Source organism: Plectropomus leopardus, chromosome 6, assembly GCF_026936395.1.
Source record: "Plectropomus leopardus strain MGB_pleo_1.0 chromosome 6, ASM2693639v1, whole genome shotgun sequence".
Lineage (NCBI taxonomy): Eukaryota > Metazoa > Chordata > Actinopteri > Perciformes > Serranidae > Plectropomus > Plectropomus leopardus.
Window position 1 is genome coordinate 6,995,663 of NC_142181.1, and position 22,387 is coordinate 7,018,049.

At 40.1% G+C, this 22,387-nt stretch overlaps 3 protein-coding genes across 4 annotated transcripts; 1 reads left to right on the forward strand and 2 right to left on the reverse strand.

The window, feature by feature from the left end:
• Positions 1 to 2,686: 2,686 nt before the first annotated feature.
• On the reverse strand, positions 2,687 to 6,003 carry her13 (hairy-related 13). Its single transcript, XM_042487284.2, has 4 exons — positions 5,631 to 6,003; positions 5,318 to 5,404; positions 5,138 to 5,219; positions 2,687 to 4,251 (listed from the first exon to the last, which is right to left on the reverse strand). The coding sequence occupies exons 1-4, from the start codon at positions 5,715 to 5,717 to the stop codon at positions 3,791 to 3,793; spliced, it is 717 nt and encodes a 238-aa protein (XP_042343218.1). The 5' UTR covers positions 5,718 to 6,003; the 3' UTR covers positions 2,687 to 3,790.
• A 4,122-nt stretch (positions 6,004 to 10,125) lies between these two features.
• Positions 10,126 to 22,315, reverse strand: her8.2 (hairy-related 8.2). Of its 2 annotated transcripts, XM_088078597.1 has the most exons (5): positions 22,173 to 22,315; positions 11,653 to 11,930; positions 11,442 to 11,537; positions 11,279 to 11,357; positions 10,126 to 10,848 (listed from the first exon to the last, which is right to left on the reverse strand). In XM_088078597.1, exons 2-5 carry the CDS (start codon positions 11,713 to 11,715, stop codon positions 10,484 to 10,486), a joined length of 603 nt encoding a protein of 200 aa, XP_087934723.1. In that variant the 5' UTR covers positions 11,716 to 11,930; positions 22,173 to 22,315; the 3' UTR covers positions 10,126 to 10,483. The 2 variants fall into 2 exon arrangements, with proteins under 2 accessions (XP_087934723.1, XP_042343298.1); XM_042487364.2 differs by lacking the exon at positions 22,173 to 22,315 and having other exon boundaries at positions 11,653 to 14,902.
• Positions 15,037 to 20,943, forward strand: LOC121943088 (keratin, type II cytoskeletal 8-like). The gene is made up of 9 exons (XM_042486479.2): positions 15,037 to 15,459; positions 17,154 to 17,362; positions 17,488 to 17,548; positions 17,664 to 17,759; positions 18,603 to 18,767; positions 18,901 to 19,026; positions 19,110 to 19,330; positions 19,907 to 19,962; positions 20,133 to 20,943. Exons 1-9 carry the CDS (start codon positions 15,037 to 15,039, stop codon positions 20,237 to 20,239), a joined length of 1,464 nt encoding a protein of 487 aa, XP_042342413.2. The 3' UTR covers positions 20,240 to 20,943.
• Positions 22,316 to 22,387: the final 72 nt, after the last annotated feature.

Below are 22,387 nucleotides of genomic sequence, written 5' to 3' on the forward strand. Positions count from 1 at the left end.
ACCTATATGTGTAAAAAAAATTGGTGGTCCCTTTAAATGATTTGCATTTTCTTGCATTTTAGATCTTTGTCTGTGTACAAAACTTGCTTTCATGTGCCAAGATAAGAGGTAAAATTAAACTGCTGATAGAGAGTGTTGTGTCTCACATGCAGTTGCTGCCTGATATGAAGTGACTGTTGTCTCGCAGTCAAAGACAGTTGGGAAGACGCAGAGGATGACAGGGTTCCCTGGGGATCTGTTTCAGCACCATATGCTCGCCTACGCCGTTGATTCACTCTCACACCAACTGTTGCATTGCACTGACCTTTAACCTCAGAATTCATATGCACGCTCACATACACACAGCTGATGCATTTGGACACAAAGTCTGCCCCCCTGTCTATCTTTTTCCCCACCCTCTTCCCCGCCAAAACTAAATCCGGTAATGTGGTCAGCCTGTCATGTGTCGTTTTCAGTTGGCAGATTGTGGTGACATGCAGAGGTTTGATGGAGGGAAGTATTCCCACAGTCATTAACTCTGGTTTGTACATATGTCCATCTTCAAAAAACACAGAATTGCATGTAATATCATAAACGTGAGTGCCTTATTTATCATAATACTGGGAATTCCTTGCAGGGAAAATGCAGTTATGTTTAAGCTACGTGAAAGTTTAAGGTTTTTTTTCAAGGTTTCAGCTCAGAGATGTGTTGTTGTGACCACCCAGAACAGGGTGTGACTGTAATTTAATTTATCTGAGGGTCCTTACAATCAGCATCCACACCCATCCACCCACCTGCTCCATAAATCCAAACATAAACATTATAAGGTTACAAACCATACAACCGTCCAAAATCATAATGGTGTGTTTAGGAACTAGGTATATGTTTCCAGACATTGTTCGCTGTTATTTAATTTAATTTGTTTGAAACAGGGTTTGGCTGAAATCTACAAGAGACCAAAAACAGAGCAAGTTAAGAAGTAAATGTTTCCAAGAAAGACAGCTGTCCTTGTGGATGTTAAACTAGGAACTGGTGGTTAAAATTTGGTGACAGCTGATCAGAACTTTTCATTTTGTCATGGCTCACTAATTAAAATGTCATGTTATATGGTCACATGACATCTTGTACTCAAGACAGTGCAGGAAGGTAACATTAATGGCATCCTCCTCAGCTGAGCTGTAACATAACCTTTTTTTGCTTATTTTTAGGTACTTTTTCTATATTTATTTGGTGTTATTTAGACTTATTTCTTCTTAAGTTGCCCATTGCCTTTTTCATTGTTTTTGAAAGAAATGAAGCCATTAAAGGCAATTTGCTCAGGTTTTAAGGGGTTATTACTCATAGGCCAAAAACAAAAACAAGTTTTGGGTTTCCAGGTTGTAATGGGTGGAGCCATTTACTTTGTAAAGGTAGTCTATACTATGCTGATCACATTTAGTCTAATTTTACTTTGGAATATGTGTGCAGAACTTAGAAATGGATTATTTCACATTGAACTACTTTTATTCAAAAATAAATAAATAAATAGACATATGAAAACTTCTTTGCTTACTTGGTGTCTCAGTTCCCACTGTGTGTGTGTGCGTGTGTATGTGTGTGTGTGTCTGTGTGTGTGTGTGTGTGTGTGTGTGTGCGTGTGTATGTGTGTGTGTGTGTGTCTGTGTGTGTGTGTGTGTGTGTGTGTGTGTGTGTGTGCGTTTACTGTTCCCTTTGAAGAATCTGAGCCTGCTTGTATCCTTTGTAGTGTCCCCTCAGCTGTGCGGGCTTTGACGCTCTTCTGTCAAATGGCCTCAGCTTTGATCAGCGTGTCTCCTCCGCTCCCATTTCAATGTGTTTCCTCCAACGTTCACACCCAAGTCCAGCTCGTGAGCACTCTCCACCTCCTCCTCCTCCTCCTCCTGTTAATTATTCCGTAAAAACTCCAGGATTATCTGACAACAGACACTGAAAAATGAACGCCAGGCGATTTTACACCAAAGATTAGACGTAGCCTGCTGGTCTGGGATATGTAATGAAAGACTAGGACTAGAGAAAGGGTTTTGACGTTTGTATTTTCTATGAGGCAGTAAGAGCCACGTCTCTCGCCGCCGGTGCGTCGCTGCAGGCCGGTGGCTGGTCCAGACACTGTCCAGACAGGATCTCACAGTCCTTTGTTTATGTGCTCATTGTATCGGAGGTGAGAGCGAAGACACTTGAGAGAGGTGCGACTCTTTCATGTGTGCACACGCACGCATTGCGCGTCCTGGTGGCGAAAGGAGATCGGATCCAGGAAGGGAAGGTGTTATTAACTAGTGGAGAGCATGTCTTGAGAATCTTAATTTGTAAAGTGATATATTTTGGGGGGGGGGGTTTATGAGCATTTGCAAAGTAAAGGTGCAAAACATTCACAAAGTTGTTCCTTTGTGAGACACTACATTGTGAGAATGACTGTTTTACTAAAACCACATTGGTTCCTATTATTTGGACAAAAGACTGTGAGAAATGTTGTTTCATTTGTTCATTGCTATAAACCAAATTGGTTCCTATTATTTGGACAAAAGCTTGCAAAAAATGTTGTTTTTCTTGTTGTTTCTAAATTTAATGTTTTTTTATTTATTGCAATAAACCACATTGGTTCCTGTTGTGTGGAAAAAAGATTGTGAGAAATCATGTTTTTTGTGTATTGTTTTATTTTATTTATTTTTTGCTTTGATCCACATTGTTTCATATATTTTTAACAATATATTGTGACAAATGCTGTTTTTAATAATAAAAAATAAATTTAAAAAAAAAATTCCCCGACAATATTTTTTCTCACAAATTTCTCTGATGAAAAATGTATTAACCATATAAATGATTTATTTTTATTTTTGAAGATAGTCCATTTTCCTATTATATTACTGATGGTAATTGAGTCAGACAACAGCTTTTTAATTACATTATTTTATTTATCAAATTCAGACATTGTACTGGCATTTCTAAACATCATTACAACAATAAAGTGGTCATTCTGAATGAGACTACTGGTCCAATAATCTACAGGCCTTTATGAAATACAATAGAAATATTTATATTAATCAGAGGCATTGCCAAACTTCTTGGTTTCTAAAAGAGCTTTTCTCCACATACAAATCCCTATATATACAGAGTCATCGACACAAAAAAGTGTGAACTGTTCCTCGTCTGTCCTTTGTTGAGTTATAAGTGAATATTTCATTTTTCTCCAGATGTAAAGAAAAATTCACAAAATGGGCTCAAAGCCACTACTGAAAAGGAAAAAGCACTAAAGGAAGAAGCACTTTCAGGAGGCCCCAAAGCTGGAGGGGCCCTGGAGTGGAGGGCCCCTCTAATGAGATAAAGGACAACTCCAACCTTTAGACATTTTTCTGATATCCAAAGCACTTGAGGAGCGTTTTTCTTTTTCCTACATCTCCCAGAATGCCAAGGAAATTATTCAAACTTGCTGCATTCAGTTGTGGGTGAAGAGAATAGCCACTGCCATGGTCCTTCCACAAAAGAGATCTGAGCTTGCATTACATTGTAATCAACTGAGGCTGTTGACAGTGAAGAGATTGGTCTCTTAAAATGTGATTATTGAACATTGACGTGTGGAATCCAGAAAAAACAAACAAACTCCATGCATGTGGCCAGATGACTGCAAGGGTAAATAAGCCAAGAATGCAAATTACACCCCCAAAAACAGTTGTTTTCAAGTGTTTTATGTGCTGTAGGGTGGAATTTTTCCTTTCAGTAAGAGGCCCAGTGTCCCATCTTTAAAAAAAAAAAGCTGCTTCAACATATCCAAATTGCGTTCCATCAAAACTTTAGGCCCCTACCACGGTCTCCACATAGACCGAGCGTAGGTCATGGTGGCCAGCGCCTCCCTGTTCTCCAAGCCCTCAGTGGTGCTCTGGTTGTGCTCACTGTCGGTCTCATCCAGGTCGGAGCACAGATCCTCACTGGACGTGGTGGAGGGGGCCGGGGAGAGGGCCGAGGACGAGCTGCTGGACAGACTTCTGCCCCCGGGTGAATCTAGAGTTGTGCAGAGAGCCTCGTCGCCCCCGTGCCAAGTGCTGCCATTAGTCCCAGAAGTGTCAGTGATTAGATCCATCAGCACGTCCTGGAGGTGGTCCTCATTCAGCGGCATACACTCCAGGAGATGGTTGAGGAGCTCCGCCGCCACCGTTGCATCTATGCCAGGACAGCTGGACACAAACATGTGGACCTCGTGCATGCACTGAATATAGCCGGCTGCAAACCTCTCGCTGGCTTCTCTGTTGAGTGCGTCTGTTTCTGTGGGAGGAGAGAGAAAGACTGAAATTACAGTGCAGTTGGACCTCTTATTGTCCCAGCCATCAGTTGGGTGGTTTCCATTTCACATGACTTAAAATACTTAGGGAAAATCAGATTAAACCTTTTGATAAAATAACAAAAAACTTCCACCCTAAATTGGTGGCTGCTTTTAGTCTTTTGCTCCCTTAAATTAAAGAAATGTCTACCTGTAAATCCTCTTCATGCAAATGCCCCCTTTATGTGACCAGTAGAAGCAAAGTTATTATGTGTTCTTGTTTTATATGAATAATTCTAAGACCTGAAGATGTAACAGTTTGCAGTATTTAAAGGAAAGAGGAAACGATGACAAAAACAGCATAACTCAGTGTAGCTGAAATGTGTTTTTTCTTCTGCTTTCCTCTTCTGTTAAACATCTTGTCACCCTCTGCAATGTATCTTGTTACCCAGTGTGGGTGTCCCAACCCCCAGGTTGCAAGAGACTGCTTTAAATTGTATGTTGAACTTCAAGCATGCATACACATCAACATCCCTTGATCCATGTCTGAAAATATGCAAAGATAAGTCAGCAGGGTGTCAGATACAGGATTTTAAAATCAAAACTCATTCATTAGCCCTATGCAAGGGTCTTTTCAGCATATTAAATGGTGGGTTTGGAGTGCCCCAGAAGAATATTTTCAGCAGCAATACTTGATTTCCTGCACACTTCATACATTACTACTACATTTTTATGCAACAATTCTGCATAATTTTATATTGTTAATGTCTTAAATTTGGTCAAAATAAAAATCTTCTACTTCTTTTATGTTTACTGGAAGACAAATGCACATGCTGTCAACCTATGGGCTTACATAATATTTGGGTGTAAACGACAAAGAGTCTTGCAGACCTTGGGTTCTGTTCTTCAGTATGTCCTCCACCTTCTTCACGGTCATCTCCAGCACCTCTGCGTTCTCCATCTTGGAATGAAACTGTGGAAACAACCGGCAGATCTTCATCAGAAACCGAAATGTACCTCTGCGTCACACGGCCAGGTGAGCTGAGGTGCACCAGCTACGTGCGTACTCACGTCTGTGTCTGCCAGCAGAGTCCGCAGCTCCTGCAGACTCTCATTGATGCGAGCTCGCCTCTTCTTCTCCACCAAAGGTTTCCTGGTCTGCACGAACACAAAGATCACACTTGATTCAGTGACACAAACTAACGACAATTGATCAAATCTTGCTCTCTGGAGCTGCAGCCGTATGTGGATGTAATAATGATCTGTTTAATAAATAAAACAGCATTTTGCAGCGATGTGCGGTGCATTACAGACTGTCACCGGCGTGACAAGTGCGCCACTGCCAACTGTGTGCAGTTATTCCCTCATCAGTACCAGCGTGTACCTTTCTGTCTGCTTTCTGAATCCCGTAGTAGGTCTCATCCTCTTCCATATCCAGTCCGGTGTTGCTGGGCCGAGCCGAGGGGGCCATGTTAGTTGGATCGCCGCTTCGGTGGCTTCTCCCACTGCTGCTTTTTCCCGTCAGCGAGGGGCAGCTGGCAAACGGAACCGGTTACACGAAGAAAAAAAAATCGACCAACTCGCAGGCGAGGCGAGGTGCCCTGTGTTTATTGTGTAATCCTAGTGAGACGTGCTGCTGGCGCTGAGTGGCTGTTGTTAGTATTTATAGGGGCTTATTAACATGTGAATAGGGGCTGAGCTGCTCTCGCTGGGGAACAACAGAGCGCACACGGCCGGAGCCAATGAGCGCCCACTTCTATTGTCTCCGGTCAGCCCCGGTCTGCGCCCCGAGGAGCTGGATGGGCTTTAATCAGACAGTTTGTTGGGTCAAGGGACCGACCGCTTTGTTTTTTTTTGCCACCTTCACAATGTGTACTAACATCCAGCTGTACAGAATTCACTATCATGCCGAATAGCCTGTTAAAATAATACAAACAATATCTTTTTAAGTACAACTCTGTGGCAAATGTTTTAAAAACTGTTATTCTTTCATTGGAGAGAGAGTTGGTTGAGTGTAGAATATAATTTGGTGACATTAGTCAAATTAGCTGATTTTGTTCCCCTTATTGGGTAATTTTCTGCCCATTTTGACGCGTTAGAGCATCTAACTATTACCACCAGTGAGTATCTGCTCATGTCTATTTTTCTACCCGACCCATTTCTCTTTCTGGATGCTTTTGTGTCCGAGCCTCTGCAGATTTACCCGGCTGTTTTGGCGGATGTAACGCGATGCCTTCAGTTGGCAGCTGCTGCTGGCGGCCCCTCGGCCCAAACTGAATCAGCCGGGGGAATTAAGGGCCCTTCTCCAAAGAAAGCGACAGGTGTTGGCCTGCGCCTCGTTTGTTCTCCGTTTGTTTGGTGACTTCTGATTTGTGTGCAATTGAATTCTCACGTTGCCTGCGTCTGCTGAAGGAGAGTTTGTAATATCTGGTTGATGTTGCTGATGCACAATCAGCGCTTTCTTTATTGTGTAGCGGTGTTTGTGGATAAGCATGCAAATTATGAGGTTTTTATCATATAAATAACTTTTGAACTCCGTGGAATTAAATATTGCTAGTTCTTGCGGTATCCGTATTAGGCTTTGTGCGTTTGGTTTGGTCCTAGCGAACAATGTCTATTTGTTTATATTTAGTAAGTGCGCTCAACCCTCCGCCCTCCTTATTATCCTCATGATGTTTTGTACACGGTATTATCATGCAAATTACTCTCACAATGGAGCAGCTCTGTCTGCTCCATAAAGGACCACGCTGGCATTTGTGCCATCCCTCAGGTGAACGCAATTATGTGTTTTCAGGTGCCTTTTTTAGGCACGGCGTTTCCTCAAAAAGCACCACTAAACTCTACTGTCCCAAACGAGGGAAGAGTTTCAGACCTTTCAAGTGGAGGGTTTTGGCACCTCGCCACCCCCAGATCTCTGTTCCAGATCTTGAATGGTGTGGACTGTGGAGAGAGCAGCTGTCTCGGCTCGCTTTTGTTGGTGAGCTCCGCAGAGGGACCAGGCGTCCCCCTCTCTCTCTTCCTCTCTTCAGACCCGCCGCCTGGCTCCATGTGGCGGCCAATCATAACGGCAATAATAGCGGGAGAATGGGCCATATGCACGTTTCTATTTTGCAAAGCCCAATGATGAATTACATCTTTATTAATACGTAAATGTACCAGAACAACCGCTTGGACCATTGTTAGACTTCATCCTGACGTTTCCTGTGATAACCCCCTCATCGTTTTCCTCATTCTAATATCTAAGTTGTGTGTTTTTATATTTTAAATTAGTCAGAGTCTAAACTGGGAATTAAGATTGTCAGTGGCTCAACCACAATAACTTTACAACAATTCAGGCCACCTCACTGACACCTGTTATTCCTTATTAATTTCTAATTAGTAATTCATTATCATTATCATTCATTATAGTAATTCATAGTAATTCATAATCATTAGTAATTGATACCTATTATAATGGTGCAAATATGTGATTTGGCAGGCCATAGGATTAAAGGGTCACTTCTCCCAAATCATAAAAAAGTCATATGTTCCCTGTGGTATATAGCCATAGTTAGAGTTTAGTGACCCGAGTTTTTTAGATAGCAGTCTCTTACATTTCTGTCAAATACAGAATGGATTTTATTTTGTGTTGCTAAAAGCATAGTGTGCCAGTAAATAAGCCACAGTAGTGAGAACTTCATCCATTGTTACTTTAATTCATTGTCAAAATAAAAACATAATTTAGCACCACAAATGAAATTCCTCCCTCCATTTTATTGACTGCTCATCTGAAACCCTTAGCACATAAAACTGAAACTGCCAGAAAATATATTGCTTTATCATGTGGGTGCACTTAACCATTAATTATAGCTACAATTTGGGTCACTAGATGACGGAGAAACTAAGTTGTTTACTACCAAAGAGGCATAAAAAGAATGCTTCTCCCTCAAAATGATCATTTGTATATCGGTTGCTCACCCAGTATTGCATTGAATTTGTGAGGATTTTTTTTTTTTTTTTGCATGTCTCCACGGTATGAAGAATCCAAAAAAAGAAAACTTTTGATGAAATGAAGTTAAAGGGGGCGCTTTCAACAACTGCAAAACTATATTGAAACATCTGTCACAAACATTTGAACAACTCATGAAGTATAATCCATGTCACATTTCTCCAGGTGTATCTGCAGTACTTTCAAAACACATGGATTCCCCTCAAAACCGTACTGTTTTAAAAAACTTTATCATAGTCTCACACAGTTCAAGTGTGTGAGTTTGAACTCTGCTCAAGGGGATGCAGTGCAGCCAAGGTGCAATACTCATATGCATGTTTTAAATGAAGGTTTTAAGCTAAATGCATTCATAAGGAATTTACTCAGTTTTTGGATTCTCCGTTCACTGTGGAGTCATCTGAGGCAAGCGATAAATGTTTTGTGAACTCAACATAAAACAGAGTGAGTAGTTAATATATAAATGATAATTTTGTGGGTGAAGCATTCCTTTAAACAGCAACATATTTTTCATGAAAGAAAGGCACAAATAAAAAGAATGATGGCTGAGTTCCATTTAGCTGCAGTTCCAAGGCCTTAGTGTTATTTATGCTGGTTCACTGTTATGATTCACTGGGATAGTCGAGAAGAGCATATCTTTTTTGGGTCACACCTGTCCTTTCCCTGCTATGAAAAGTCAAAATGAAAAAAAAGCCCACATCCTTTTAGCTCTGCACGGTCTCACCTAAACAGAGCTAGAACATCTGGCAAAAGTATTTTAGACCCACAACCACTGTCTGTTTGACATTTGTTACAGGGCAGATAGTGTTTACCTGAGTTTATATACTAAAAACAGGTACATGTACAAAAGGTTATGTCCTTGCTGCAGCGACCACAGGCTCGACTCTAATCTGCAGTCCTGTGCTGCATGGCATCCTCTTTCTCTCTCCCTCTTTCATCTTAATATTTGTCAAATAAAGGGAAAAAAATCCTTAAAAATTTAAAACACCTGTCTGCTGCTGTTGGAACCGTGGTGAGACTAAACTGTATTTGCAGTTTAGTGGGTCACTGCAAATTACCAATTTCAGTTATTTAAACACATTTGACTTAAACCATATATAACAAATGTTGGATAATGCAGCTCTTAAAATGTCTACTCGTTTGAAAGCTAATATCTTTGTTTATTTTTTAAATTTTTTAAATCACTTCTTAAAACCCATTTTTATAGACTTGCTTTTATGAGATGTCGTCTATTTTATTTTTATTAGTTTATAAAAAGTTTATTTTATTCATCTACTTATTATTTTATTTTTTTATTCATTTATTTTTATCATTTAATTTATTTATTTATTATTCTGCTCTGACCATGTTTAATTCTGTTACTGGTACTATTATTTCTGTGTTTACCACAAATATTCTTCAAACAGCATATATTCATATTGCGATGGGTTGATGTTGTTATTTTTGTTTTGTGGTTGTTTCTCTCTTTTGTCTGGCTTTAGTTTTGTATTATTTTTGTGCTTTTTGTCATGTTACTTTTGCGAGAAACTTGCTTCTGCTTTGCCTTGTTTTTCAAAGCACTTTGTAAACTCTGTTTTTAAAGGTGCTACATAAATTAAGTTATTATTATTATTATTATTTTTAGGTACAGGACTGTTGATGCTAATTGTCACCTATCCCTCTATAATTAAAAATCCAGGCTGAATTTGGTAATAAGCTCATAAATAGGCCTATTTTGATGACTAGATTTCCATATAAATATCTGTATGATTATATGAATAAATGATCTGATCAGTAAACAGGTCTCCTGTCCTGTCTTTCTGCACTGCACGACCACTTAAGCAAACATTTAAAACTTAATTTAGAGATACCACCACTGTGCACAAACAAGATTGTCCATAAACCTCAATCAAATCTCAAAAGTATACAATCAGTTTTATTATTATTGTTTGGATTAATAATACAGCAAAGGAGGAAGTCATACAAATCTATGCAATACCAAGCATAGCATCTAAAAAGCAAAGTCGTGCCTTATAATATCAAATAAATAAAGCTGTTAATACAATAAATACATGAAAGATTAATAAGAGCCTTCTATAATGCAGGCTACGAGAAGTCGACTTCTGAAGGGAAGTACTGAGAAAAGGTCTGTATAGAATCATCATAGCACACCTACAATAATTATCATTGGAACAAAACTGCCCCACGTTTGTCTTCTAAGCAGCATATCTATAAGATACATAACAGAGGATGGTCTAACAAAAATGGAGAGTTCACCAGGGCCTCCACATCTCCAGCATCCCCAGGTGGGAGCTGTGGAGTGATGGCCGCTCTTGGCGTCCAGACACATGGCAGGTGGGCCCTTCTCTCTGGACCTGCCTCCCAGCGAGGGCAGCTTCTCTGAGGGGTGTGCCGGGCAGCCGTATGCCTTGGGAGGCCTGCAGAGGGGCATCATGTCTGGGCTGGAGGGGACGCTCATCTGTGGACCTGGGCAAGGACTTGAGGAGGTGGTTCAGCAGCCGTGAGCCTAGTGTTTTGTCCATCCAGTCGCAGGTGAGGAGCATGTTATGGACTTCGTGCATGCACTGGATGTACCCTGTGCTGTATTTCTGCTGTGCCTCCAGGCCTAATGTGGGGTCTGAGAGAGGAAGGAGAGGAGGAGTGAAGTTAGAGCAGCCTCTGGTGGTGAGTGCACAACATGCATCCACTAAAACAGCTTCCGCTTGCTGCTGTTTTTTTCTTCTTTTGCCAAGGAAAAAAGCTCAGCAACACTCTTTGACACCACAATTAAAACCAGATTCAAACCATCCTCTAATCATAACTTTACACCTGAATACATTTTGCCACCATCTTTAAGCTTACATGTCATGCCTTTTGCTATCAGTATAGGGATCTCAAGCTCTTTTATGGCATATTTAAGTTTATATTACACAACTTCTGACCCTAGGTACAACAAAAAATAAGTGAGATAACAGCCAGCATCATAGGGACAAAAACAAACTACAAACCACCAAAATTGTTTATATATAACTCACATAAACAAGTGCACAGAGCCTTTTTTTTCTTACCGTTGAGTTTACTACTCTGGATGTTTTGCAGATGCTTCACTGTCATCTCCAGAATGTCAGCTTTTTCCAGTTTGGATTGCTGTGGAGAGACGAGGAGCCTCTTAGTTAACATGCCTCCATTGTTTACTTGTGCATGGGATGAAACATGTGAAGATATACTCACATCAAGTCTGAACGCCCCGATCACAGTCTCTTTCAACTGATCCAAACAATTGTTTATCCTCTCTCGTCGTTTCCTCTCAATGAGCGGCTTCCTCAGCTGTAAGGATGAGAAATAATTGAAGGAATGGTGAGACGCCATGCTTGACGCGCAGAGGACAACCTGTGGCCCACATATCCTGAAAGAGAGATCGATCAATCCAAGTGTAAAATACCTTTCTCTCCTCCTTGGCACTGGGGTGTTTCCCCACGTTGTGCGCCACGGGTGAAGCAGTCATGTTTCTCTCCTCTTGTGTCTGTGAGCTTGTGCCTCCTCTGCTCTGAGTCTCAGCGCGTCTCTAGGGCCCTCGGCGCGGCGCGGCCCTCTTATTTATCGGGCGCAATTAGCATGTGAATGCTCCAACTCTTTGGCTGCGGGATTTTCCCACACACGGGGTCCCATCAGTCAAGACTGACAGGTCACTGGCTCCATTCAATAACCGAGAGACCCGGCCTAGAAAAAAAAAAAAAACTCTCACAAGCGACAGATGTCCAGCCTGAAACCATGCACCCCCACCCTCCAACAAAATAAAAGCAGTTTCCTCCTCTCCCAGGGATGAACAAGAGTGTGCAGTTACCGTGCTTTTCTCCGGGGAGCCCCTCGCCTATTCTTTTCAGGAGCAACATTACACTACCTGCGAAAAGGCCAAACCTATTCCCCCAAAGCTCACAGCAAGACACAACAGACTGACAAATCACTTGAGAATATATCTGCTCCTATAGCCTACAGGCTTGCAGACGTCCTGTGTGGAAGATATATTCCTGGTAAAACTATTTAAAAAAAGGCTTAAAACATTTAATGCATCACTCTGGACTTGTCCTCAAAATCAGCTTGCACTTGTAGCCTGTTTGTTCGGCTTTGATCACTCTCTGTGTTTTCAACTCAGACATCTGCTCTTAACTGTTAGCCAGCAGATGTCAGATTGACCAGATGCCCCCCCCCCCAACCACCTTTAGGTCCCTCAAAGCGCGGGCCCCTGATTTTAGAGCCACGCGACTGCCAGGCGAATGCCGGGTCGTGGGAACCGGAGCCGAACAAAGGCAGCTCTTCATTCAAACCTAATCAGCATGAAGAGCGTAATAACCTCCAGAGAGGGTGGACAGTCCGGCTGGAGGAGGAGGAGGAAGAGGAGGAGGATGTTTTGGCAGGTGACCAGTGGATGCTTGCTGCTGCAGCCAGGTGTTAAAGGAGAGTAACTAGAATCTTGAACTGCACAGATGCAGCCAACGCAATTAATTACATCAGAAGGACAATCAGGTCTATTTGAATAGACTATTCCCAAATTTGAAAGGCAGTGTCATTATTTTTCAAATATAAACATAATTTTTGTAGTCATTGCAATAGGAAATAATAAGCAAAGACGTTTCAAGAATTTAAGGACATAGCCTGCATCTATGTTCAGGGGTCCAGCTTTTTTTTTTTTTTTTATATATGAGCTCTTTTTTTTTCTGCTTTCTGGAGTGAGGCCAAAAGTCAGTGGAGTGATTTTAATAACAATGTAGTATGTCCTATGTGACATTGTGATGTCTGTAACAACCGTAGTTATTTTAAGCCAAACCAAGATGTTCTTTTTCTCTTAATTTAACGACAGACGTTTGTCATCTAAATCTTAGAAAATAAACCTACATAGTAAATTCATTTTTTAAAAAGGGTATGCATTAAAAACTGTGCATTTCTTGTGAAAACAGAAGTGTATTTAAAAAAAAAAGACACATTGTGTGTAACAAGAGGAAATTAACTGGCCTTTCCAGTTATTATTTAACTTTTCTATGGAAGCCCTAAAGGTGTGGCACACCCTGCATAACTTGTCCTGGTCAAGACAAACCACAATAGTTTGTAGTTATTTCCACAGAACAGCAGACTACTGGAGGTCATTGTTATCAAATTAATTCAAGATCTGTCCTAACTGGCACTACTGCAATTCGCTATCATTTAATGCGTCCTCTTAGGAATTCCTCTTGCAGAGTTCCAGTGTGATTAACTCCCATTTCGAGGTTGGTTTTAAAGCAAGCCTAAAAACATTCCTCTGCATGCACTGACAAAGTCTTTTCATTTTTATTCACCTTTCATTTCGCAAGGGAGTCCAACACTACAGCATAAAAACAGAACAGAAAAACACAACCACAAAGTTAAAATAACACAAAAATCTTGCAAAAATAACTAAATCAATAAAACAACCAACGAATTTCAACAACAGAAATAGTCCTTAATCAAAAATCTCTGGTGTTTATAATATATTCTAGTTTAAGATGACTCTTTAGCTGACACCAAGAGGGAGCAGAAACATGGAAAGCTCTTTCATCAAACAGTGTGGTGCACTGAATTTAACACTTTGAAGGAAGTGATAAACCGTGTCATATTTAACTATAAAACATAACTGATTTTGCAGCAGGGGATGTAGCAGTTCATAATAACAGCATAATGTAAGAAAACCATGAGTGCACTGCGTAATAACGATTGTGTGAATGATATAAGTTTTTAAATTTCATCTAAGCAAAAAAAGTTTTGAATAATAAAATACATTTAGTGCATTGTGTAATAAATTTTTAAAAGAGTACTCACTTTGTGACAAAATATTGTGTACTCAAGGCTTTCTTACATGAATCGCTAATTATTACATTATAGGCTTCATCGCTTTGTACAGTTATTACATTTTCAGTTTCTAAATGAAGGCACATGTGTGAGAGCTGCAGTGAAACTTGTATGGTCTTTGGTCTACCTCAAAACAGTGGCCTGTGGTTCACCTCTTAACAGGCTATGGTTCAATTTTCTGTAACCAGCACAAAATGTGGTCACCAACCACTCCCTAACTGAAAGTTGAACAATGTTAGATTACCATAATCTGTTATTATCATGAATCAGTTTACGTTCCCCTTTTAATATGAAAGCAGGACTGGATGGCATTGCCTTTTGTATGTTACAGTGGCCAAGAAAGACAAAAAACAGCCAGAAACTTTTCTTTTTGGACAAACATGCTGCAACTTCATAAAATTATGATTATTTTTAAAAAAAGGGCTCCCTGAACATTTTTGTTGTTGCATTGCATGTGTTTTCAAATTGGCATTTCCTCTGAAGCAGCAGTACTTTTCTCATTTTGGTCAGATGTAGCCAGTTTGCGCTTATAAAAAAAATAAATAACATGGTTTGGATAGCTTCTTGTGTATGAAGTCACCCCACCTTCCCACAGTCTCCAACCAGTCACACCTGTCAGAAATGATGAGCATGCCAAATGATAAAAAAAATTCTTTGCCAACATGACTGTCCTAACCTATCACCCTTCCCCTTGATGCCATTTCTCTGCCAGCATCTGGGTGTGTCTTGCCTCAGTCACTTTAGTTCCAGGTAACTGGAGGGGGGGTTGAGGGTGAGATGCAGATTAGGTGGAGCTCACTCGGACCTCCTCTACAGCTGAAGGCAGATAAAATCCAGGGGACAAGGTACTTTGAGGGACTTGACTCTCCTCTTGGTGTGCTCCACTGCTCTGCCAAACCTCTCTCTCTCTGCCTCTGCTTTTGTCTGTGAATCCTTTTTCACAGGACACAAAACCTTGGACAAAGCCATGTCGAGTTTCATTTCGCCCCCAGATAGCGGACGTTACATTTCTGGAGCAGGATATAAAAATTTTCCTTCCATCATGTTTGCTTCTGGTGCTGGTGGTGCTGGTGGTAGCGTCCGCCAAAGCTCTGCAACATCTCTTTCAATCAGAAGGTCAGCCAGAATGTCATCTGTATCAATGTATGGGGGTGGTGGCCCAGGTTTTCGTGTTAGTAGTAACACTGGTGGTAGTGGTGGTTTAAGGGCTTCTCTTGGTGGACATGCTGGCGGGTTCTGTGGAGTGCCACCCGTCACAGCTGTAACAGCCAACATGAGTCTTCTGACCCCTGTGGAACTTGAGATCGACCAAACCTTCAAGGCTGTCCGCACCAAAGAGAAAGATCAAATCAAGACTCTAAATAACCGCTTCGCAGAGTTGATTGACGGGGTGAGTAGCTCTTTTCTATATTCATGTCCCATACTATTCCAGAGTGTGAGTGTTTTGTATATCTTAACTCTAATTGAATTAAACAAGACATTTTCTAGGAATGAACTCTGGAATATGAATTATTAGGAGTAGATAGTGGATGCACTGCACACCGTAGAGTTCATTGGTCTGTGCAAGGTTGAATGGCTGCAAAAGACCTCCTGGGCTCATTTAATTATACACAGTAACTGATCCACACCTGAATAATGTGCATATTAACGGCCAAGCTCCAGCTTACCATGAAAACTAACAAGCACAATGTTATTAGTATGAATATGGTTTAGTCGGCACCTCTGATGTCAAATAGTGTCCCCAAAGCAATCCTGGGCATCAGCTAGCCTTTGAACTGAAGCTGAAAGCAGACAAGTACTCTTTTAACTTTTCTGTGACCATTATTGGCCCTTTTTCAGCTGTGTTTGTGTAGAATGAGAGGCAGGAAACTACAGTGGCCCTGAACGTCAAAGAACAATGGCCAAACTGAAAACACAGCAGCAAAAGAGAAAACACTAGCAGATGATATTAGATCTGATCACCACCACCAGAACATACAAGCGCATTACACAATGTGCCTGGGGCATCAAGTGCTGGATAACCATAATGATGAACAATTAAAATGAAAGATGAAGCACAACTACAAAAGGCATCGTTAAACCATTATAGACAATATAATGTCCATGAGTGCTTGAAATAAAAAAATAAATAATTAACATGTGGAGGTCATTAAATGAAAAAAAAAGATTGTTTTTTACTGTTTCTCTGCTCATGCTGTGCCGATTTTTCCCCCTCCCACTCGCACTCTTTCTGTCCCTTTTTCCCTCACTGAACAAGACTTCACTCCACCGTCATTATTGTGTGGATTGCTACAATGAAAAAACTTTAATTTGGGGCAAAAAATAAATTACAACCATTGAAAACAAGTAAGGCTGACCTAAAGTTATGTGTTATCCGGAGCTGAAAAATTAAGCCAACATGAAAGTACCAAAAACTGCATTAAGCTGGTAATCCTCATGTATCCCGATGTTAAAATGCCAACCTATACAGCTGAAATTAACATTTTTACAGCCTAACTGTAACTAACAATAGTTATCGTCTCTATGGCTAATTTCTCTGTTGATGACAACTGAATGGGCTTAAGGTTACATAAAATTCAGGGCGGGGCCACTTACAGTGGCAGGCTCTCTGCTGATAAATTCTTCAACTTCTTAGTCAGATCGACCCTCTCGCTCAAATGTGGTTGCTTCTGGCTTCAAAAAAACAAAATGATGATGATGATGATGATGCCAAACTTTAGGCTTCAAAATGGGAGTCCAGAAAACAATAGATTAGGTTTATCTCTCCTGGGGGGGAAGGGGGGCACCACAAGGCAACTACGCTCAGGGCACCCAAATGGTCAGCAGCAGCCCTGCACCTAACCAAACCAAACTGTTTATGATTTTCTTATTTTACTGTTTTATTTGTAGTTTGGAATAAAATGAAAAGAGACATTGATCAGCACACAAATCTATTGATGTGAATTATTCACAGTTTTCAATGTAGGCCTAACATATAATAAATTGCATGATCAGGATAATGTGATTTTGTAGTCATAATCAAAGTAATACCTTTCCCCCAAGTGAGACTGGGTCTAAACATGGATTGATGCTTTTACCTTTAAGGTACGCCTCCTAGAACAGCAAAACAAAATGCTCGAGACCAAGTGGAGTCTGCTGCAGGACCAGACCACCACCAGTTCCTGCACTAATGCCATGTTTGAGGCCTACATCCTTAACTTGCGCAGACATCTGGATGGGCTCGGCAATGAGAAGACCAAGCTGGAGGGAGAGCAGAAGAACATACGGGGACTGATGGAAAACTTCAAGGAAAAGTGAGTTAACAGTAGCACAGGAAACCAAACGTGTCACATTTTTGAATGCAACACCTACAGACCTACAGCAGTTGATGCTCACAGACATTTTGCATCAGCTAATTTTTCCACTGTCTGTGTGTCAGGTATGAAGATGAAATCAACAAGCGCAATTCTGCAGAGAATGAGTATGTGCTCCTGAAGAAGGTGCGAGTTGATCAGCCATTAAATACTCTCTCCACCACATCATTAACAACAATGGAATGAGTTTTTTCTCTGAACCATCACCATTGCAGACTGTTTCCTTCTTCTCTACTTACAGGATGTGGATGCCGCCTACTTGAGTAAGGCTGAGCTGGATGCCAGGGTTGATGCCCTTCAGGATGAGTTTAACTTCCTCAAAGCTGTCCATCAAGCGGTAAAAAAATGAACCGCTTCATATTTCAGTCATGTCTGTTTTTTTGCTCTTACTTCTGGGGAAACATTTATTAATTTTCCCTAACATTATAGGTGGTATAATGTTCCACTCCCCCCTCTCTACCATTGACCCATTTTGGTCCTTTGTAGGAGGAGTGGAGGTATTTTAGGTGGAGATAGAACAACAACCATAGCTGCCATGTAAAAGTGGTGTAAATCATCTAAAAGCAAGAAAGTTTATTTTTAGATTTGCTCAGTACTATGTAAAGTTTTAATTCTAGTCACAGATATATATAAAAAGACTGTGTTTTGTTTGGGTGCCTATGCAAACTAACAAAGTTTAGAGTGTATAAGGGCTTAAAACATTACAATGGAAGTATGTGATGCCTTTTCCTATGCTAAATCCTGTCTCATGAGTTGCTGAGGCAATATTTAGGTTGAAACCACTTTGCTTAAATTTGGTGCTAAATTTAAGCATTTTCGACTACTCAACAATTTATAAAAATGGCCCAAAATCCCTTTTAAATACCAGATTAAGGTGCTAAAACCACATGGAACACCATATAAAATACACAACACAAATAGAAATAGCAAGAAATTAGTAGATTTAAAAATCGATTTTTAACAATCTGGGGTAAAGAGAAAAAAGCTAAGGTAAAACTATAGTTATAATTATTATACTTACATAGCCTAGTTTAAGCACCTCTTCTTGGACATTTTCTTTTTTGTCTTTTTTTCTACTTTTCTTGTTTTACTTTCTTTCCATGTTTTTGAAAGAAATCAAGCTAATTTGCTCGGGTTTCAAAGGGCTCATTTTTAAAAATGACATATCTCTCTTGTGCAGGAACTGGATGAGCTCCAGGGACAGATTAAGGACATCTCAGTCACTGTAGAAATGAACAACGGCCGAAACCTGGACATGGATGCCGTTGTGGCTGAGATCAAGGCTCAGTATCAAATCATCGCCGACCGCAGCCGTAAAGAAGCTGAATTATGTTATCAGCAGAGGGTAGCTATATCGAGATATTGTAATCTCACCAACAACTCCAATATGAAAGACACATCCTGCAATGTCAAACAAAGGTGTAGAGATCGGCCCGTGGAAAATGCAGTAAAGATTATTTTGAATTTTCTTCCTTCAGTACCAGGAAATACAGATCAGTGCACAGCAGACCGGAGAAGACCTTTGCAGCACAAAGAAGGAGATTTCTGAGCTCAACCTCTTGATTAAACGCCTCCAGTGTGAGATTGAGTCAGTCAAGAGACAGGTAAACTCACAGTTCATAAAGAAGCCATTTTGACCATGACAAGAATAGCTAACAAAGCTTCTGCTAATTTTCCAACCTCTCAGCGTGACAAGCTGGAGGCCCAGGTCGCCGAGGCCGAGAAGTGTGGTGAGCTGGCTGTGGAAGATGCCAGGGCCCGCATAAATGACCTGGATGAAGCTCTGCGGAAAGCCAAACAGAGCATGGCATGCCAGGTCCTCGAGTACCAGCAGCTCATGAACGTCAAACTGGCTTTGGACATTGAGATTTCCACCTACAACAAGCTTCTGGAAGGAGAGGAATCCATGTAAGAGCTCAGCTACTTTGAGTTCACAAGACGTTTAATCTTCTGAAACACTAATACCCCTTTATTACCATATTACCTCTAATTCTTGAGCCAGTACCATTTGAAAAACTTGGAACCTTGATGCTATCAAGTTAATCAACCATTTCCACCAGTTTTGAGTGGAACCATTGCTATCAGAGATGTGTCATCAACACAGGGTGTTAAACAGTGTCAACACAAGTAAACAGTATTAGCACAATCACCAATTACAATGATTTCCTGCAAACTTTTGTTATTATTACAGGTATTTGATTTTACCCCAAAAAAGACAGCAACACGAACATGACACACCTACTGATGTTGACACGGTTTGCACTTCAGGTCAAGGAAAACCTGCTAATTTTTAGTTCCAGCTAAGAACCAGCTTTTTGGGTTCTGAATCAATATATTTTTGGGTTAAATGCTCTGAACAGTTCAAAATTAGGTGCAGGAGAACCAGAATAGAACTGATCCATGTTGGTGGAGAGTGCATTGCATCACATTGTTCGGGCGGCAACTTCAGCAGCTAAAATTGCTTTCTTATGTACTTTTCTGCAGAATTGCTGATGGCGGTGGAAGTGCAACCATCTGCATTAAGAGCAAAGGCAGCGGTGGTATGTATTGGCGTACATCTTTACCATTCAAGTAATTTCTGAGCAAGTTCATAAAAATATAAAAATGAAAATGAGAAAACCTTCAGTGAAGCTTTCAGTTTGATTGACAATTCTTTATGGAAATTCAGATTCCTGCCTGTCATCTTAAAAAGTCTTATTTTCATCACCAGGTGGAAGCAGTGATGCTGGCCAGGGCCGCATCAAGGTCAGCGACCCTGAATATGACTTCCCAGTGATAGTGTTAAAAGAGAAAGTTCTGTATTGTAAAGATGTTTAAGAAAATACAAATATGATTGACCAGTTTGAAGCCAGCAGAATACAAACATTTAGCACAATAAACTTGGTTTACTGAATTTGCCAATAATTGGAAAGACTGATTTAAATAAACTTGTCATATTGCAAAAACTTTTAAAAAAGGTAAATATAACAACATTTGAAGTAAACATAACAAGAAGATATGATGTAAATACGAAATAAGACTAATAGTTAATTACCTTTCATTTTTTGGGGCAATCAGTTTTCGTAGATTTTAAAAGTAAAATCAACTTTTCAGATTTTACAGTGTGAGTGTTGTTTTGCTGGATCTGCAGTCATGCAGACAAGAGGGTAGCCCACTTGTCGTGTCATGACACAGTTCTCAATGAAAACTATCATTGCACACGAAGTGCTACCAGCACTTCTTAGATTTTCACAGAATCAGGTCAGAATGTTGTGGTTAATCTTGACTTTATAAAGCAAACATGGCATAATTCCCCTTTTCTGCAATGACTCTTCTGTTGTCTAAAATCTTTGGCTTTGTTGTGCATTTAGACATTATCAGACAAGCAGCTTTCATAATTAATTTTGGGGAATCCTCTTGTTCTGAGAGAGCTCATAATTACAGTATACACCTGGTGTTTTGGTCCTTCTTTACTTCCATTTTCATTCTGAATAATAAAGAAACTTGGGCATAAATTTGAAATAAATCTGATTTCATATTCAGCTGCCTCTTATTTATTTTTGGTGTTCTCTAAATTTTAAACAATGCAAATAATTTAATACACAAAAGAGCACAACCATCCTGGTCTGGCAACATCACTTTTGTGCCAGTGGTAATGGTAATGCCCTTGAATGTGATATGGCAATTACACAGAACTGTTTCAGTAACTGTGTCAAATTTGCAGTGGTGAAGTCAGGGCCGGATTATCCCTCCAGAGGGCGCCAGGGCCAAAATGAATGCTGGACTCTAATGAATGAATAAATATATTATACTAGATTGTGCCAACTGCTGTTTTGATGAAAACACAGCTGTGATGAGTAATAATTGCACCAAATAATAATCAAAGACAAAAATCAAAAAATGTCAGTTAACAATGGTAAACTGTAACTGTAAATGTTAATGCTTAACAATAGCACTAGTACACTGTCACAATTGATTTACATAAATGTGTCAGATACTGTAAATTCAATTTTGTTTTGCAGGAAAAGGTCTACATTTATATTCAGGTCTACATTTAAAATATAAATTGAAGTTGTCAGTGTTTTGCTGGTGAGAGTAAAAGGGACCTTTGTTTTTTGGGAAGACACATGCTTCAAGAAGCATGGATAAAAACATTCACTTCCACTGGGTTAGTGGTTATCCAGTCTTAACCACAACTGTGCCAGGAGCCGAGGCTTTTACAGAGAAAGCTTTAGCACCAGCTATAACCTGCAGTCAATTCTGCCAACACACGTTGCATTTAGAAAACAATTAAAGATTTAATGCAAAAATTAAAAGTGCTCAATGCCGACAGTGTGCATATTTGAGTATTCAGGTATTAGATATCATATTATTTTATTTAATGAACACCTTTGCCCAAACTAAATGTCAGTTTTGTAGATTTTTTTTTTGCATTAAACATTTAATGCAAAAATGAAAAGTGCTCAATGCAGAAAACGTGCATATTTGAGTATTCAGGTGTTAGATAACATATAATTTAATTAGTATTACTGAGTAACATTGTCGGTGTTCAAAGTAAGGCTTTTCTTAATGATTTAATATGGTGTTAGGCAGTTTAATCCGTCAAGATATATCATGTTTCACAAAATTGTTTGTTTTGTATTACAATATAAGCCTGCAGTATGTTGTCTAATAATTGGAGGATGGAGGATGAAAAAGCACAACATATCCCTCTGAAATGTAGTGGAGTAAAAGTGTAAAGCAACATAAAATTGAAATGCAAGTGTCTTACCTGAAAAAGTCTTCTCAAGTAGAGTAGCCTGTTTGTTTTTTTTTTTGCTACCAATGCGATTCACATTTCGGATGATCAGGAAGCATCAACGACCTGTAGTGGCCACTGCACGTCTTGTGATCTGATCATAAGGTGAGCGCGCCCTCCTACGGTCACCTGCCATCCTCGCGGAGCGCAGTCACCACTGATGCTATGGCGCGAGACGTCCAGAGGAG